The sequence below is a fragment of the Moschus berezovskii genome, chromosome 20, assembly GCF_049115385.1.
Source record: "Moschus berezovskii isolate FMDL1 chromosome 20, NW_MosBer_1.0, whole genome shotgun sequence".
NCBI lineage: Eukaryota > Metazoa > Chordata > Mammalia > Artiodactyla > Moschidae > Moschus > Moschus berezovskii.
This window is the reverse complement of record NC_142479.1, coordinates 44,293,210-44,310,852: the sequence shown is the minus strand read 5'-3', so window position 1 is coordinate 44,310,852 and position 17,643 is coordinate 44,293,210. Positions and strand designations below refer to the sequence as shown.

The following is a 17,643-nucleotide window of genomic DNA, read 5'->3' as shown; positions in this document are numbered from 1 at the left end:
TTCTGTGGCTACTGCATTGGCAGGTGGGTTCTTTACTACGAGAGCCACCTGGCAAGCCTAAGTATATATATGTATATATACACACATATATATAGGTCAGATATATAGATAAAATTTATTTTCTTTAAATATTATTTTCTTCAAATAACATGGAAAACAGAGCACACTTCCTGGAAACAATGGAGAGATGTTTTGGATAAAGTATACAGGAATCAAGACCATGCAGAGAGGTGGCTGAAACAGTAGAATTCCTTCAGGTGCTTCAATTTCTATACAGTTTCTCCCAGTGTTGGGGTTGGGGTGAGATGGGTTGACAGGTGCTTGCTTGCAGGCAGAGATGCCATTCAGAAGGATTGATGCACGTGGTGGTTCTGGCATGGGTCAGGGGTGGTGACAGCAGGGCTAATAACCTGAAAAGTAAGGTCCGAGTTCTTGGTGGAGGGTAGGAACTCCATGGTCCAGGGCTGCTCTGGGGGGAAGACCTTCTCCTGCCAGCTACTGGGGATGATACACAAAGGGAGTGTACAGAGCAGGGGCAAGGGCGGTTAGGTGTCAGATGCGGTAGCAGAAGATCGCAGAGGGTTTCAGTGTCATCTTGAGAACTGAGAACCTGAGTGTCCTGCTCGTGGCGGGCAGCTTCCAGGAACGGGTGAGAGAAAGAGATGGGCTGGCGAATGAGGACATGGAGGGGGGCGCTGAGGTCAGAAAAGGAGCATCAGAGATACAGATCTTATCTCGGGAGGAAGGGCATGGGGAATGACGCCAGAGGCTGGGGTCAGTGCAGGGGTGACATGCATGAAAACCGCCAGCACCCATGCAAATGTCTTTGCAACAGAGACAAGGCTGAGACTGAGCATAAACTGGGGCAGAAAAAGAGGAAAAAAACATAATCTTGGGGACACTTTAATATAGAAAAGCCTGTGTTTGGGGTGGGGTGGGTAGAAAGAAACAACAAAGGACAGGGCTTAATCTGCTCCAGAAGGAATGTCCTGTTGCATTTCAGCCCAGGAGAGAAGCTCCTAGTTGTGGAGTTTGAAGGGCCCTTAGGGAGGCCTTGAGTTCAAGGGGCTGAGCCACATACAGACACAGGTGGATGACAGTGGTCATCTCTGTGAGTGCCCCTTTCCTCCTCTGCAGACTAGGGGAAATCACACAAGAAACAGGCTGCTAAGATGAAACAGGCTCCAGCCGCTGGCTGGCACACAGCATGCCTGGCTCACTAAGGAAGGGCTGTTTTCTCTCCCTACTGCGTCACCTAGTAACTAACATCCCCTCTCCTTCCTTCTTCTTAGCTTTCTCTGGAACATCCCCGGAAAAGTGAAATACAAAATCACATTTCTTAATTTTCACTATTTTATTACACACTCCTTTGTCTCCTTCCAAAGGTTTTTAGATGTATTAGTGGTTCAACAGGACTAATGATTTTTGTCCTGAACTTGCTCTGACACCTCGCTGAATCTATACATTTAGTTCACTGACAAACACGGGCCCCTCAAGGACAAGCTCATGTCTCTTGATCTTCCCTGGGACCTCAAGTGCTGCCTGGGAGAGCCCTTGATAAAAGGAAGTGCTCAAACAGTACATTTTAAGGGCAGTGATATGGTTCTGCTGTTGTTCAGTCATTAAGTCCTGTCCGACTCTTTGCGACCCCATGGGCTGCACCACGCCAGGCTTCCCTGTCCTTCACTATCTCCTGGAGTTTGCTCAAACTCATGTCCATTGATGTTGCTGTGTATGACACACTAAAAATGGATATGTGTCATTATATACTTGTCAAAAACCATAAAATGTGCAACATTAGACGTGAATCCTGATGCAAACTAAGGATTTTGGACAATGGTGGTTCATCAGTGGGAACAGAAGTGCAGCTCTGGGGCTGCAGGTTGATGGTGGGTGGTGTGTGGTACTTGTGAGAGGCAGGGCACATGCAGTGTTTTCACTCAATTTTGCTGTGAATCTAAAACTGTTCTAAAAAATAAAGACTATGTATATATTTTTAAAAGGAAATACTCAACCAGGACTTCCCTGGTGGTCCAGCAGTTAAGTCTACACTTGCACAGCAGGGGGCATGGGTTCAATCCCTAGTCAGGGAACTAAGATCTCACATGCTGCACAGTGTGGCAAATAAGCAAACAAATAAATAAATGCAAGTTCTCTCTCTATATATATAAAGCGCAGTGGCTCAGTGGTAAAGAATCTGTCTGCCAATGCAGGAAATGAGGCTGGAGCACCAGGTTCAATCCGGAATATCATCTGGAATAGGAAATAGCAACCCACTCCAGGATTCTTGCCTAAGAAATGCCTTGGGCAGAGGAGCCCAGTTGGCTACAGTCCCTGGGGTCGAAAAGAGTCAGACACAACTTAGCGACTAAACAACAATGAAGTAAGTGTTTGCTGGGTAAGTTTTTTTAAAAGGTACATGATTTATAAGAATATTTTATTCATTGACTATGTAGTAGTGTAGGGCATGCTCATTCGTGTCCGACTCTTCGATCCTGGCTCCTCTGTCCGTGGAATTATCCAGGCAAGAATACTGGAGTGGATTGCCATTTCCTTTTCCAGGGGATCTTCCCAACCCAGGGATTGAACCCGCATCTCTTGTGTCTCTCGCACTGGCAGGCAGATTCTTTACCACAAGTGCCACCTGGGAAGCCCTCACTGATGATAGAAAAGGACTTAAAATGGTCACCTTTCCCTTCTTCCGATAAGCATCTCAAGGCCATGACAATGTGAGGAGAGCTCCTTACCTTGCTCTCCTACCCAGGATCACACACACATACTTGGGCATCTATAAACACTCTTTGCTGGGACAGGATGTTTATTTCTTTGTGGATCTGTGCTAACGGTAGCACCAGCACACACTAAGTGCCTGGAGAATGAAACAGTCAGAGCAAGGACCAGCATTCGAGTGGAATGGCTGGGCATCCTGAGCCAGGGTGTGTTTCCAGCCAGAAGGGGGAGGACGAGTAGGGAAGAGACCTTTTGGCTGGGGATGAGTGAGAGGCACCAGGAGTGATCTGGAGGTTACCTTTCTCTGTCAGCTGGGTGTGTGGTCTCCTTCAGGGAGATTACTTTAATGGACATGTGGGCCAAGTCCTGTGTTCTTTCAGCATCTCCTGTGGCAGTAAGCAAGGTCCTAAATGAGTTCCTGCACTTTTAGGACAGGTCATCTCCTGCACCTCCAAAAAAACTTTCAGGACAAAGCTGTGTGTGCTGTGTCTGTGTCTGACTCTTTGCGACCTCATGGGGTGTAGCCCACTAGCTCCTCTGTCCATGAAATCTTCCAGGCAAGAACACTGGAGTAGGTAGCCATTTTCTTTTCCAAGGGACCTTCCTGACCCGTATCTCTTACATCTCCTGCATTGGCAGGCGGATTCTTTACTAACTGCATGCCACCTGAGAAAGCCAAGGCTGCCCTCATCCAAACCCACAGCAGAATTCTCAGCTACACCGTGTAAAGTTCATCCTGAGAGGAGCTCAGATTTTGCCTGAACAAGGTCAGCTTATTAGTGCAGAACCCCCCCACCCACCTGCTCCCCAGATGCCTGCCGGTGTGGCTGGAGAAGCAGAAAGGCGGCTTCCAGGCTGCCGGTGAAGACATTCCTTCCCCTTAGAGGCAGAGGCAGCTGCAGGCTGCGGGTACAGGGCAGAGAGACCGAGGGCGCCCGGGACAGGGTGTCCCCGAGGACCCCAAGGGCACCGTGGGGATGGGCTGGGGAGGACGGGCCCTGATTTCAGTCCAGCAGAGACCCAGGATTAGTAAGGGGGCTGAGAATTACTGGCTTTTCCTTGCCCTCCTCTCCTGTCCTTTGGAGTCTTCATCTTTCCTCTTCATCCTGTCACTTAAAGGGTCACATTATAGGAATGAACCTATTTTTGGTTTTCTACTGCATTTTAAGTATCCCTTATAGAAGTCAATTGGAGAAGGAAATGGCAACCCACTCCAGTATTCTTGTCTGGAAAATTCCATGGACAGAGGAGCCTGGTAGGCTACAATCCGTGGGGTCTCAAAGAGTCGGACACGACTGAGCAACTTTACTTTATGGAAGTCAATGAACTGAGAATTACATATTTCTTTCCCACCCCACCCCATTCCCAACCCCAAGAGAAAGGTGAGGAGTGGTGGTGAGGAGAAGAAAGCAAAGAACCACGCAGGTTGAAAACGGTCCCACTCTCTTCCTCACCCACAATAAGGCCCTAAAAAGACAAAGCTTCCATACCCAGATCTACAGAATTCATTCATTCAGACGCACGTCCGACACCGCGGACGCAGGAAAGGCAGACTCAGACTCCGGCGTCGTTACTGCTCCACCCAACAGAGGCAAACGTTCAAAAAGACACAGATCAGCAGACAAGCCCAGTTTGCAGAGCTGCTCACAGCATCCGCGAAGCTCGCAGGAAGGACACGCAGCAGCTAGGAAGCCCGGCCCGGCCCGGCCGCGGGCGGGCACGCCCCACTCTGGGCGGGGCCACCCCTAAGACGGGTTACCATTGGCCTCCCGGCTGCGGCTCGGGCCAAACAGCGTGAGGCCAGGCCCGCCGGCACCACCCCCTGCGAGCGCGGGCTGCTTGACCCAGCTGCGCCCAACAGGTGAGGCCGGAGCGCGGCGTCTCGGCTGCGTCACGTGGCCGCGGCCGGGGACCCGCGGGGCCGAGGGGCAGCCGGGCCGCGGGCCCCGCCCCCGACACGAGGCGGCGCCGCCATCTGCTTCCTCCGACCAGATGCGGGGGTCCCACGCGACCCAGGGGCCGTGCGCTCCAGTCCCTGAGGCCAGCCGGCCAAGGAGCCGCGTCTCGCGCCCTTGACTGCGCATCGCCCACCCGCTTTAGATCCGGGGGCTCTGCGCAAACACTCCTATGGCTGCCAGAGAGCAGACACGTGGCCTGTCGGGCCTGCTGGGACTTGTTGGCCACTTCTGTCACCAGACCCTCCCTCCCGCCCGCATTCATTAAGTCAAGTGTGCGTGAAAAATCTTCTCTTCCCAGTGTATATGTACCTTTTTTCCTCCCACTCACCATTTGTTGCCCCAAGCTTCATGTTGCCCAGTACTATCTTTCCAAATGTTGTGAATTTCTAAGCAAGTATAATCCTGTTAAGTATTGTGTGGCAAAGATCTGGGGGGGGGAAACAACAGGAATTCTGGATCATGTGCCCCCAAGTTGCTTGATGAATGCATATGGCATCATTCACATTTACCCAAAGGGTAATTTAAAAGAAGTGATCCCCTGGCAATAAACAGTCTAGCTTGGGCTGAAATGCAGTGTACAAAAATTAGAGCCTTAACGCATTTGTGATAGTTCAGACAAAAATATTTTGTGCCAAGAGTTTATCTGTTCTGTAACAAATGTATCAACTTAAAGTCACAGCAAATTCTTGTCTACACACACACACACACACTTTTAAAATGCAACAGAAAATATAAATGCCTTGCTGGCAGTATTCTTTATGCCAGCTCTCTCTCTCCAGACCTGGACTCATAATTTTTAAAAGCAGCTCTCTTTGGGAGGCAACAAACTGCATTTCAGCTTTGCAATTTAAAAATGCTTCATACTTGATACAGTGAAGCACAATTTTTTAATGCCCCAGTAAACTTAGGCTACTTTTAATATTTTTCAAGTCACAAAACGGGTATTTAAGGGAAGAATTTCGGCTATAATATAAAGGAAACCAATGTCACTCTTATCTCCATACTGAGAAAATTAATGGGGGATTTTATTAGCATTAGATGTATTTTCACAGTCTTTGGCTGGAATGAAAATTATTTATTAACATATCAGTAAGCTGGTAATTGCTCCTCACATCCCAAACTTTTCCCCAAATCTAAAATCCGAAAGATAAAGCAACATACACTAATATCAGTTTTATTTGATATTAGTTTTATTTTGGTATAGTTTGAGGAGAATAGGAGAGTTCTAACAAGGTCATCTTTTAAACATATATATATTTTTATATATTTTAAAGTTTTACATTCTATTACCAAAGAGTTTTCAAAGATATCAGTATCTTATTTCTTTTTGGTCATGGTAAATGTTTTCATTTGAGGTAGGCAACATATTGTATTCATTACCCTTGAAAATATGCCACAGACTTGGGGAATTCATTTTGCTGAGATGCCTGACTATCCCAACAGCTTAGCACTGAAATTTCCCTTACTCTCTGGAATCACTGACTGTTAAAAGAGAGAGGCAGCACCCTATTTGGGAACTAAGTCTATTCACAGCAAAAGAAGTGCTCATTATGCTGTGCCTTGAGACTGGACATTCTGTGTTTCTGTCAATCAACTTAATTTCCATGTTCATAGAATTGAGAGCATAAAGTATTCAAAAACTACTGACATAGAAAGTCATGGGCAGGCAGCCCTGGTTATGCATTTCAGTCCTGAAGCTTTAAATAAATGCTTTTTTTAAAAATTCTTGGCATGCTTTTAATTCTAAATAATTTTGGTGATTCAAAGAGTCATCTCATATAATCAGAAAACCTTATGTCCTACAACATTTTCAACAAAACAGTACATCAGCATATATGTCTGGAGTGAGGTTTTTGTGACATATTGATTTTTCAAACTATCAAAAGTTTTTCTTCAGACAGAAAATAATAACAGCAAAGCAGGAAAAAAAAAGAAACAGAAGCTTGTGATGGGTTACTTTAAAAAATATCTAGCAATAAATACAACTTTAGCTGAGAAAAATATCTTTTATAATATAAAAGATATTTATATTTATAAATGATAAATACTTATAAATATTAGTCTACATTAAGTTGAAAATTTTCAATAATCTGGCTCCATTAAAAAAGCAAAATCTAGTAGCTTAGTCAAATTGCAGTATTCTATTTTGATACATATTTTTAATAACGTGGGTTGCAACCTGATTTTTAGAGATGAGTTCAATAATAGCATATCATTTGGAAAATAAGTGTAATTTAATTCATGAACTTCATTCAGCATTTTATTTACCTAAAACAAATAGGTTGCTATTTAATATTGACTATTTTATTAACTCAGAGCATCTGGGAAAACACTTATGATTAGGTTAATTTATGTTATATTTTCCCCTCAACTTGTAAAAGATTAATCAACCATTTTATGGTCTAATTTAGGTGCCTAATTGAAAACAGAATCCAACACATGCTACACTGTCTTGCTAATAAATCTTGACAGCTTTGTAACAAGATGGTTTGTATTTCAAATTGTTGCATATAAATGTAGATTTTTGATCTTCACTCAGCAGCTTGAAGTGAGCTGCATATTTGATTTAAACTCATGGAATGAAAAAATGCAATTACTTCAAAAAAGATTATCCCCAATCAGGTCTTATCTTAAAGTTCCCTTAGGGAAGACAGAAACAGTCTCTGCCACCAAGTTTCTGAAAACAGACTCGATAAAGAGGGGAGAAGTTAGTTTTCTCAGCATTTGTTAAATTTAAAATGTAGGGAAAGTTGCTATACGCTTTCCAGACAGATTTCTGAAGTCACTGGGTTTTAGATTCTAATACTAAAGCACGCTACTCAAAATGTAAGTTCTGTCATGGTCTTCTGGCTAAGAAGTCCACGTTTTCAGTCTTGATTTGAAGCACTATACTTTTTTAAATGAATGAATTCATTCCAGGAGTTTCTGGAACATCTCATTTAACCCTGTGTTCTCCCACGTCTCCCAGCCTTAAAAGAGGACAAATGGAGGTGAATAAATTTACTCTCAGTGGGGACACTTGCCGTGTTTTCTCTGTCTTTATGCTTGAGGGTATTTTTGTCATTTTAATGACTCCATTGATTCTCACTGTCTGGTGCAAGCAGAGAAAGGAAACTGCCTGGGTGATGTAATTACCCTCGCTCTGGTTATAAACCAACTTTGGATGTCCTTACTATTACTCTCCTGTTCTGGAGCTGTTCTTCTTTTACACTGAATGACAAAGTGAGCAACCATCATTGAGGTCACTGGAGGTACAACAGAAAACTCAAACCCTTAAAAAAAAACTCAGCAACTCAGTTATGAATTCATCACATATGACCAATATCACGTTCTGTCACTTAAGCAAGGGAGAATGGCGCAGAGTGACCTCTGGAGCAGGACTCCCTGGGTTGGTGTGTCAGCTTTGCCACTTTCTAGCTGTGAGATCTCAGGCCAGTGTCTTAACCTCTGTGCCTATGTTTCCTCATCTGCAAAAGTACAGGCTTCCCAGGCTCACGATGAGGATTAAATCTGCTAATCCGGTAAAACCTGAAACAGTTCCTGGCTCATAGGGAAAACATTCAGTAAGTGTTAGCTGCCGACCTTACTAAACTACACACACATACACTGCTGTTTTTTTAATGTGGCCACAGCATTAAAATGTCAGTTTAGTTTTGATAGCCAAACATGGAAAGAAGAGTCAAGGTGGAAAGTCTAAGGAATATTTCCATATATTAAAAAAAAAAAATAGTTACACCATATTTGGCTAACTTAAATCCCAAACTGAGGTCATTCAAATTTGTGACAACCTATGAAACCTAAGCCAAATCAAAAAGAGAAACTTATTAAAGAATAATTTTGGGCTTCCCTGGTGGCTCAGATGATAAAGAATCTGCCTGCAATAAAGGAGACCTGGGTTCCATCTCTGGATGAGGAAGATTCCCTGGAGAAGGAAATGGCTACCAACTCCAGTATGCTTGCCTGGGAAAACCCATGGACAGAGGAGCCTGGAAGGTTACAGTCCATGGGGTTGCAAAGAGACGGACAGGACTGACTGATTGTTCACAGTTTAAATCAATGTTGAAAGCCTAAATGTACCGGGTGGGTGTTTCTCCATCTTGGCAAGTGTGAGGTTCTCTTAAACCACCTGTCTCTGTTTTTCAAACACCATCACCCCCTGCAACAGAAGGTAAGGGCCAGTTTCACCAGAAGTACTGATAAGCCCGTCCCGTGGGATCCTCATAGTTCAGTTCAGTTCAGTTGCTCAGTCGTGTCTGACATAAGTACCTGCTAAATTTGGGAGGCCAGATTCAAGAGTAAGCTGAGTGATGAACTGCAAAAATAAACCCAGAAGAGTTTGCATCCCCGACTAAAACAAACTCTTAGGTTGAAGGGCAGCAGTGAAGAAAGCAGTGACTGAGCACACACCCACGAAGGACATGGCAAACTTCCCAACTTATGGTGGATGGCAGGTCAGCTCCACATCGCCACCATTGTGGGCTCTATCCCACCACGATCCCGCCCGTTGGGGCTGATGGTGTCTCGTTTTGCCACGTGAAAGCAACTACAATCAACTTGGGAGCCTTCAAGAAAATCTTCCCAGGCCTTGGGTTACCGGTTAGGCCCGCATCCGGGCTGTGTATCAATCCCTGAAACTTACTAACTGCTCGCTCAGACACAGGCAGAATCTCCTTCTCCAACCCATGACCATGCTGACCCTTGGATTCAACCATCCATCCTTGCCTTCAGAATGTCTCCCCTGTTTCCTATTTTCCAGCTTTGAGGATTTGTTTTAACTACTTGCTTCTGAACTGCAACGCTGGCTAATTATTATTTATACTCTTCTCCAATCCAGTGTCTGATGGCACAGACGGAGTCGAGCAGAGCTCCTCTAGCGAGCAGCAGCCTGGAGCCCGCGGACAAAACTCCGCGGGGCAGGGGAAGAAGGGGGCTTGCTCCCTGGACACTGGATTTTAGGAAAAGCCTTCTGGGTTAGGCTGCTTCTCCCGGTGTGGTCTGTTTTTGAAGTTAAAACGGCCGCCTTCAAAATAATTAAGTCCACACATTTGCCCAGACATTCAGAATATTCCAAGTTAATTTAAAAGTTGTAAGTAAGCAGATGGCATTGAAAAGATTCCTTAATCCACTAACCCTGCGGCCACGCCCCGCGCGGATCGAGGCAGCCCCGGAACCCAGCTTTGGGGGTGAGCTGCTACGTACACAGTTCGCTTCTCCCGCCGCGCTCCGCGGGGTCATCGCCGCGGGCGCTGGGCCTCCGGGCCGGACAGTCCGGCCCATCAGTGTAGCGAGTATGACTGCCCGGGGAGAAGGCACTTCCCGCCCGCCCCCTCTACCCGCTCCCGCCCCGAGGCCCGGCCAAGCCCCCGCGCCCCCCAAGCCCAGCCGCCCCGGGGGCCACGGTGCTAGCGGCTGCAGGCGCGCGGCCAGCCTTTCCAGGGCGACTTCGTTCTTTATTCAGCATTTTGAGTCAATCAAAAGGAACGTGGCAGGTGGAGGGCGGCCGCCCAGGAGCCTGCGCGAGTCTTCCTGTGGGGATTTCCATTGCCTGCCCAGGTGCTGCTGGAACCGCCAGACATTAAGGGTTCAGTTCTTTTCCTGCCAGTTCCTCCCAACCCAGCCCCCGGCGCATCTGATCTCCGAAAACACCGGACTGCCTCCGGCTTCCTATGGGTTCTACCTGGAGGGCGCTAGTAACAAGCCTGCCTGCCCCGGCCCCCGGAATCATTATCCCCCGAGGAGGAGGAGCGGTGGTGGCTGGAATAATGATAACAATACAGTCGATGACAATAGCCGGCAATTAGCGCGGCCCGCATCTGCCAGCCAGGCACCCGCACGCGCCGGCGCAGTCGCTCCTCAGCGTGCCGCCCGCCGGAGCGCAGGTGAGGGCGCCGAGGACCCCCGCTAGCTGCCGGGGTCGGGACGAGCATCCAGGCGCAGAGCTCCAGAGCCACCATTCGCAACAACCGGTGTCCAGGGCCTGGGGACGGTGGGAAGGGTGACAGTCACGGCTGGCTAAACCTCGAGACTTGGGCAACTCCTGACAATAATAAAAACGTTAGGACAAAAGGGAGAGGGAGGGCGAGGCTGGGGAGAGAGCGGTTTTAATCCGCTTGGCCAGCCCCCTCTTATCTTTCGAGGTCTCCCGGTCCCCAAAGAGGGGGTGGGGGCAGGGATGGGGTTTGGTTCGACTCTCTTCTTTTGTTTTCCGAAATCTCTAGCCTCTAGCAAGCTGATTGGGCCTGGAGGGGTGCCGGTGAGTCGAGGGAGTTTGTGGGGGTCGGAGGCAGTGACCAGGGAGAAGGGCCGGACCCTTTGGTTGGCGACGAGACTTCCCGAGGCCGGAGTCTGGACTTCTTGCTCACCCACGCCTCACCGGAAACTCGACCAACCCAACAGCTCACCCCCAAAGACTGCAGGAGGCCTTGGTAAGAGGTCGTGATTATGACCCCCGGGGGTGGGGGTTGGGGGACAATGTCTTTTTGGAACCGCACCCATAACCCGACTCGAGAAGCGAGTTTACGCAAGCCCACGCAACCCGCATTTCTCAAATCCATGCACCCAGAATATCCTTTGCACCCCGGCGCGTCAAGGGCCCGCGGAGACACGTGTCCCTACCCCGGGTCTCTCTGCGCCCGGGCCGGGGAGGCGGAAACCGGTGAGCCGTGCCCCGGGCGCCGGGAAGCCTTCAAAGCAGCGCGCCTCCCGCCGGCTGCAGTGCGCGCCTTTGCCCGACAGGGACCAGCACCGCTCCACGCGCCGCGCGCCTGCCCGCTCGCCCTCCGGAGCCCAGGCTGCCGGGCCGCGAGCGGTCTGACCCCCTTCGGAAAGTGAACGGACTCCCCGCGGCCTCCGCAGCACGGCGTCGCTCCCACCCCATCCCCATCCGGACAGCAGAAGCTGCTCTAGAAATTGGTCTGGGACGGAGACCGTCCCAAGAGGAAAAAAAAACCATGAGATTCGTTTGCGAATCTAAAAGGGGGAGGAATCCTATTCCTAAATTACTTCCCCCGAAGCCACTCTATAAGAAAATGTCTTGGGCTCCAGAGGGTTGCGCGCTTTTCTGAGCACCTTCCCAAGTCGCTGGCCTCCTTCCCTGAGGAAAGATCGCCGGGGTAATCCCTGGGCACCGTGGGCCGCTGAGCCGCCAGATATCCTGGAGAAGTGTCTCCAGACTGGGGCGAGAGCGAAGCCCGGCGAACCCTGTACGGCGCTGCGGGCCAGCACCGCGCGGTCTTTGCTCGGCTCCCCTTCCCGCCCCGGTAGTCCGAAGTTGTACCCCTGTCAGTTCCCCGGTGTACAAGCCACGTCCGCGTCCTCTTCCAGTCAGGATCGCGGCTGGAGCCCCTGGCCCTATCCGGGACACTCACCTGTACCAGGCGAGGCCCTTGTCGTAGCTGCGGTCGAAGAAGTGGGGCTCTGCGCCCACGGCCCGCACGTCGGGATGCACGCGCAGGAACTCCAGCAGCGCCCGCGTGCCGCCCTTCTTCACGCCGATGATGATGGCCTGCGGCAGCTGCTTGCTCCCGGACCCGCTGAAGAAACTAGAGATGGGGCTGGGGGAGTCCGGCGTCTCGGGGCTCTGCTCCTCCTGGCTCACTGCGCCTTCGGCCATCTCTCCGCCCGCAGCCGACTGGGTGGCTGGCGCAGCTGGAAACGGCAGCCTCGGGGAAGGCCCGTCGGGACCCGCTGCCGGCGGGGCGTGGGCGGCGCGGGACCCGGAGCCCAGCAGCAGCAGCCCGGGCGCGGCGGCGCAGGAGCCGGCGCACGAATAGACGAGCAAGTAGAGCCAGACGCAGAGCATGGCGAACAGCAGCGCGAGCCTCCTCCTCACCGGCGGCGGGGGCGGCGGCGGCTGCGGCAGGAGCCGGCCGGGGACATCGAGGCAGGACCGGCCGCCGCTCAGGCGCTGCCCCATGCGCTGCCAGCGCGCGCGCCGAGGGGCATGGCTCAGCACATGGCGCAGGGCCCGCCGGAGCAGGGAGCGCGGCGAGAGTTCCCTGGACGCCAGGCGGTTCGGCTTATTGGCCCCGAGCGCCCGCGGTCGCCGCTGTTGCTCTGCCCCAGGTGGCGGCGGCAGCTGCAAGGCCGGCGGCTTTTGACATGTTGCCGGGAGGAGCCACAACTGGAACGAAGGTCGGGTGGTGGCAACTGCCCGCCTGGGGCTGCGACGCCGCGCTCGGGGCCGGCAGAGCTCCGCACTCTGGCGTTCCGACCCCACCGGACTGTGCGGGCCGCACGGCCGCTCGCCGGGGCTGCCTCCTCGCGGTCCCGTGAACCGAGCTCTGAGCGCAGCCCCGGCGCTTCCCCAGCGGAGGCTGCGAAGGAGGACTGCGCAGGAAGAGCGCCGGAGACCGAGGCAGAGTGGGCGGGCCCGGCCACCGGGAGTGATGGGTCGCTCCACCTACCAGAAACCCGGGGCACCATGCAAATCCAGCCGCTTAGCTGAGGGTTCGGCAGCCAACCAGCTCCCGGAACATGGGGGTGTGGAAAGGGTTTGGGGGGTGGTGGAGAGCAATCGGGGGCTGCTATTGGCTGAGAGACAAGGGGCGGGCCTGGAGGGGCGGAACCAAGGGCTGGTGACAGGCGCAGCTGGGAGGAAAGATGCTGGAGAGACCGCGCGCACGGGGAAAGCACCGACCCTCGGTTCGCTGCACCCCGGCGCCCGCGCGCACTTCCGCACTCGCTCCTCAGGAGCTGGGCTCGGCTGCATTTGCCCCTGTGTGCGGACACGTCTCCATGAAGATGGTTCGCGGGCGGGATTGTGGTGTGTGCGCGCGTTAGAAGTAGGGAAGGGGTGGAAGCGCCAGAGTCTGGCCGGAGATGCCCGCCCACCCCACGCCGGGACTCGGAGGGGAGCCTTCCGGAACTGGCACGGGTTTAGGAAGTTTAAGTGGAAATCGCTGTCGAACTTTTTTCTATTTTTTAAATCTCCTTCTTACTCTTTGCTGGGAGTTGATCTCTCTCGGGCAGCAGGTTAACGCGATCGGTGGATTGCTAGATAGTTCCTGAGGAACTACCTTAGGAAAAATTCTTCCTTGGCTTCCCAAAGTGCTGGAGAAAGGTCGGGAGAAATTAACAGGGAGTTAAAGGCTGCGGGAATTTTTCCCGGCGCCGAAAAGTGAGGGTGAAAGTTTTGTCCGGATATGAGTTGTTGGTTACGTTGTAAAACGTTCTCTTCCCTTCCCATGAATAAATATCAAAGCCAACATTCACTTGCATCAGGAGTCGGTTTGATTTGCTGACCTGTTACACGAAGTATTAGGTGTTTTTCCTATGTTAAAAGTCAACTCGGAGCAAATCGATCCCAGAGTTGCACTTAAAGTCCACTCCAAGTCTCTTTCCTAGAGTTTCCTCCGTAGAGTGACCCATCTCGGCCTGGCGGCGGCCTCGCTGCTGAATTGACGCGCCGCGTTCCGGTTGGAAGATTCGGTTCACCCCAGCGGCTCTCAGGAAGTTCTGGATGAAAAGACTCGGCCCCAGAGGGGTCAGCGGGCCTCCCACTCTTGGCCCCGCGTGGTTCCGGGACAGAACGTTCCTTCCGATCCCGACCTCCACCCGGCCCCAGGCTGAGCACGGCCCCCGCTGCCTTCCCAGTGCGCGCGGGCGGGCGGCGGAACAGCCGAACCCCGGTCCCCCTGCCGTGCTGTCCGCTCCCGAGGAAGTTCCCCGAGTACCGCAATCTCACCGCGTGACCTGTTCCCCTCCGCCGGGAACACATCGAGGACGCCCCTCGGTCGTGAGCTTCTGAAGTTGGAAAGTCTGCCGGAGCGCGGGAGCGGCGACCCCCGAGGGTTCGGGTGACCCTGCTGCCCCCACCCGGCCCCCACGCCCGGCTGTGCTCCGGGCGACCTCCTGGTAACTCTGGAGCCCAAGACATTTTCTTATAGAGTGGCTTCGGGGGAAGTAATTTAGGAATAGGATTCCTCCCCCTTTTATATTCGCAGAGAAATTTTATTCCTAGCGCTCTTTCCCCGTCTCCTTCGGAAGTGACTTATCTCCCCTTAGTTTTTAATTACATTAATTTATTACTAATTTATTTTAAAGTTCTGAAACATGAGAATGTATTTCTGAGCATTAACTTAGGCCAACTTTTTCTTTTTCTTTTTTTTTTAAGAGAGAGGGAAAATGTTAGTGTCTCCGAAGCGTTTCCTCAAATTCATATTTCGGGAAATGAAGTCACTGCTATCTCTAGGCGGCTTTGAGTTTGTGGACGTCTGTGGATTTGAGGGTGGGTGATAGTGGTTTATGATTTGTGCGTGTTCACACGAATTGTAGCTGCTGCTGCTGCTAAGTCACTTCAGTCGTGTCCGACTCTGTGTGACCCCATAGACGGAAGCCCACCAGGCTCCCCCGTCCCTGGGATTCTCCAGGCAAGAACACTGGAGTGGGTTGCCATTTCCTTCTCCTACCACATGGCTAACTTTGGGCGTGGTTGGGTGTGAATGTTATAGTTTGTTTTTGGTTTTCTAAATCGATAATCCTAATTAAAAATGGTCCCTGTCCTGAGGGTTAGCAAAGTCCAGTGTAAAAGAAGGGGAAAAAAAAAGTCAGTTCGCCGGATATATTTAGGATTTTTTTTCCGGGGGCGAAGGGAAAGAGGGGGTGGAAAGACTTGGGCATCGGAAATTGTCAGGAGAGAGCCGCGGAGCCGAGTGACCCCGGGCCAAGTCGCCGCCAACGCCAGCCAGGCGCGTTCGATCCCCACCGCCGAGCGACGGGCGGCTCGCTGAGCTGATGTCCGCGGTGATCCTGGCCTGAGCAGCGCCCGGCGGGCAGTTCGGCCGGGCGGAGCAGCCCTGCCCCGCGACCCCGCGCTTTGACCCTTCTTCCCACTCGGCTGGTCAGCCCCAAAGAGCTCCCAGAAATTCCCGGGGCGCGGCGGCCGCTGCTGGCTCTGCCCTCGGTCAAAACCGTCTCCCCACATCGTCCCAATCAGCGAGGTCAACCTGCAAGGATCTGTAGGCGCGGCCGACCGTGACCCCAATTGGAGCTTCGGCCCTTAACCTGTGCTCAGCAGGGCTGGGTCCCCACGCCACGCGGCTACCCAGATGCGAGAAAGACCGCCCTCGGGTACATTTATGCATAAGTTTTGCCACCCCCGAGAAACCGAGAGAGGAGCGAATGGGATTTCAGCACATGTGGAAGGGCTGTTTTCTCTGGGTTGGTTTTTTGCGCTTACCTAATAGGGTGCTCACTTAGGACCACGGACGGCCTAACTTGGCAGGCAGCCCCTTCCCCTTAGAAACGCACGGGCCGCCCCAGGGGCCACCTCCTGTCCCTCTTCACCTCCTGCTGCCTACTACCCTGTCGGCTCGCTCTCTGGCGCTAAAACCCCCCATCTGTAAAGCTGGGGACTTGCGCCAAACGATCCCCGTGTTCTTTTCCGCCTGAAGGTTCTCTGGTTCTGGGCTCCAGCCCCTGCCGCTCATCCCGCCCACCCTCCGGCTCCCCCGGCCGGGCCCCCAGCTGCTCGCCGCAAAGGTCGCATTTCCTGGGCTGCCTGAGCTGGTGGCCCGGAGCCCGGTTCCTGTCACCGGAACCCGCGTCCCCTCCCTGCCCCCAGCCAGGCGACCCCGGGGTTGGCAGCTGCAAGCTCCCTCCACCCTATGCCCCGCTGCGCCCAGATGCCCGCCCGCAGTGGGGCGCTCCGACAGCTGCGGGGTGGGGGCTGGGGTCGCGGCGCCCCAACTCCCAGGAGGCTGTCCCTGGCGCGCCTTGGAGCCCCCTGTCCTCGCGGAGAGCGCCGATCAGAGCTGAGGGCTAGAGGCAGGCTAGCAGACCGGTCATCAGAAACCCCTTGAAAGAGTGGCGGGAAGGAAAGGGCCAAATGGAAAGGGCTTCCCAGGCTGCGCTCTAGCTGCACCTGGGGGACAGTGTGTCTAGCGACCTCAGTTGGATCCATCACCCCGGTGCCGGGGCTCTGGCAGTTTGAGGTCTCAGGAGGACCCTCAGCACATCACAGAAGAGAGATGACTGCTCCTGTCCTAAGGATAAAAGAACTCTGGTGCCCAAAACACCAGAAAAGAACTCTGGAGGTTGATGTCCTGAGGAGTCCTGAGGCTCAAGGTCTTGCGCTGATTCCAGCTCCCTCCCAGTGGCCCCTGTGCTCTGGGTTTGGAGCTTCCCTGTCCTCAGTTCAGTTCAGTTCAGTTGCTCAGTCGTGTCCATCCCTTGTTCTCAGGCTTCCCTTAACAGAAGGCTCCCTCTGGGCTGGGTCGTCATAGGCTGGCAGCTTCCCTCTTCTGCAAGACACAGGCCCTGGCGGGAAGTCCTTCGACATTGCCTTGCTGTCACCAGGTTCTGGAATAGCTGTCTGCTCGCCTCTGCAGATCTAGGGCGGTGATGCCACCTCCCCTTTCCAGCGTCTAATACATGCCCTCTCCAGGGTCTCCTTCCCCTCCAGCATCTTTGTAAGTGGTCCTTCTGCGTTACTCAGGTGATGTCCCACAGCTTTCCTGCCAGGACCCTGACTTTGCCACTGTTAGTGTTAGTTGCAACTCCATGGACTGTAGCCCACTGGGCTCCTCTAACCATGGCATTCTCCAGGCAAAAACATTGGAGTGGATTGCCCTGCCCTCCTGCAGGGGATCTTCCCAACGCAGGAATCGAACCCTGGTCTCCTGCACTGCAGGCAGATTCTTTTCCGTCTGAGCCACCAGGGAAGTTTGTCACTAGGGTTGCATTACTTTGCCTAATCTGGTTCCCAGCCACTTACCAGCTGTGTGACTTTGAATAAGTCACACACCCCTTCTGAGCCTCAGTACCACTGGCTGTCATTGCACTCCTCTGCTCCAGATGCCATCAGCCCCCTCTTTCTCCCTCAAGGTCTCCTGGCCGTGGAAATTCTCCAAGGCTGGTCCTGCCTTCAGTCTTCCAAGCCCGCGCTGGAGGAGGTCACATCTTAGAGATGATGGGTCCAGCTTTAACTTTTCCTTCACAAACTTCCACGGACGTG

The 17,643-nt window shown here is 52.4% G+C and overlaps 2 protein-coding genes across 2 annotated transcripts in view; both read right to left on the bottom strand.

Moving 5' to 3' along the window:
- LOC129544164 (heparan sulfate glucosamine 3-O-sulfotransferase 3B1) overlaps positions 1-13,030 on the bottom strand; it is a 43,765-nt gene extending 30,735 nt beyond the window's left edge. Inside the window, exon 1 of the mRNA XM_055407328.2 lies at positions 12,056-13,030. Within this exon, the coding sequence (XP_055263303.1) occupies positions 12,056-12,603 (548 nt within the window). The 5' untranslated portion in view covers positions 12,604-13,030. The remainder of the gene's footprint in view (positions 1-12,055) is intronic.
- On the bottom strand, positions 315-4,829 carry LOC148774704 (uncharacterized). Its single transcript, XM_088828920.1, has 2 exons — positions 4,221-4,829; positions 315-410 (listed from the first exon to the last, which is right to left on the bottom strand). The coding sequence occupies exon 1, from the start codon at positions 4,812-4,814 to the stop codon at positions 4,476-4,478; it is 339 nt and encodes a 112-aa protein (XP_088685046.1). The 5' UTR covers positions 4,815-4,829; the 3' UTR covers positions 315-410; positions 4,221-4,475.
- Positions 13,031-17,643: the final 4,613 nt, after the last annotated feature.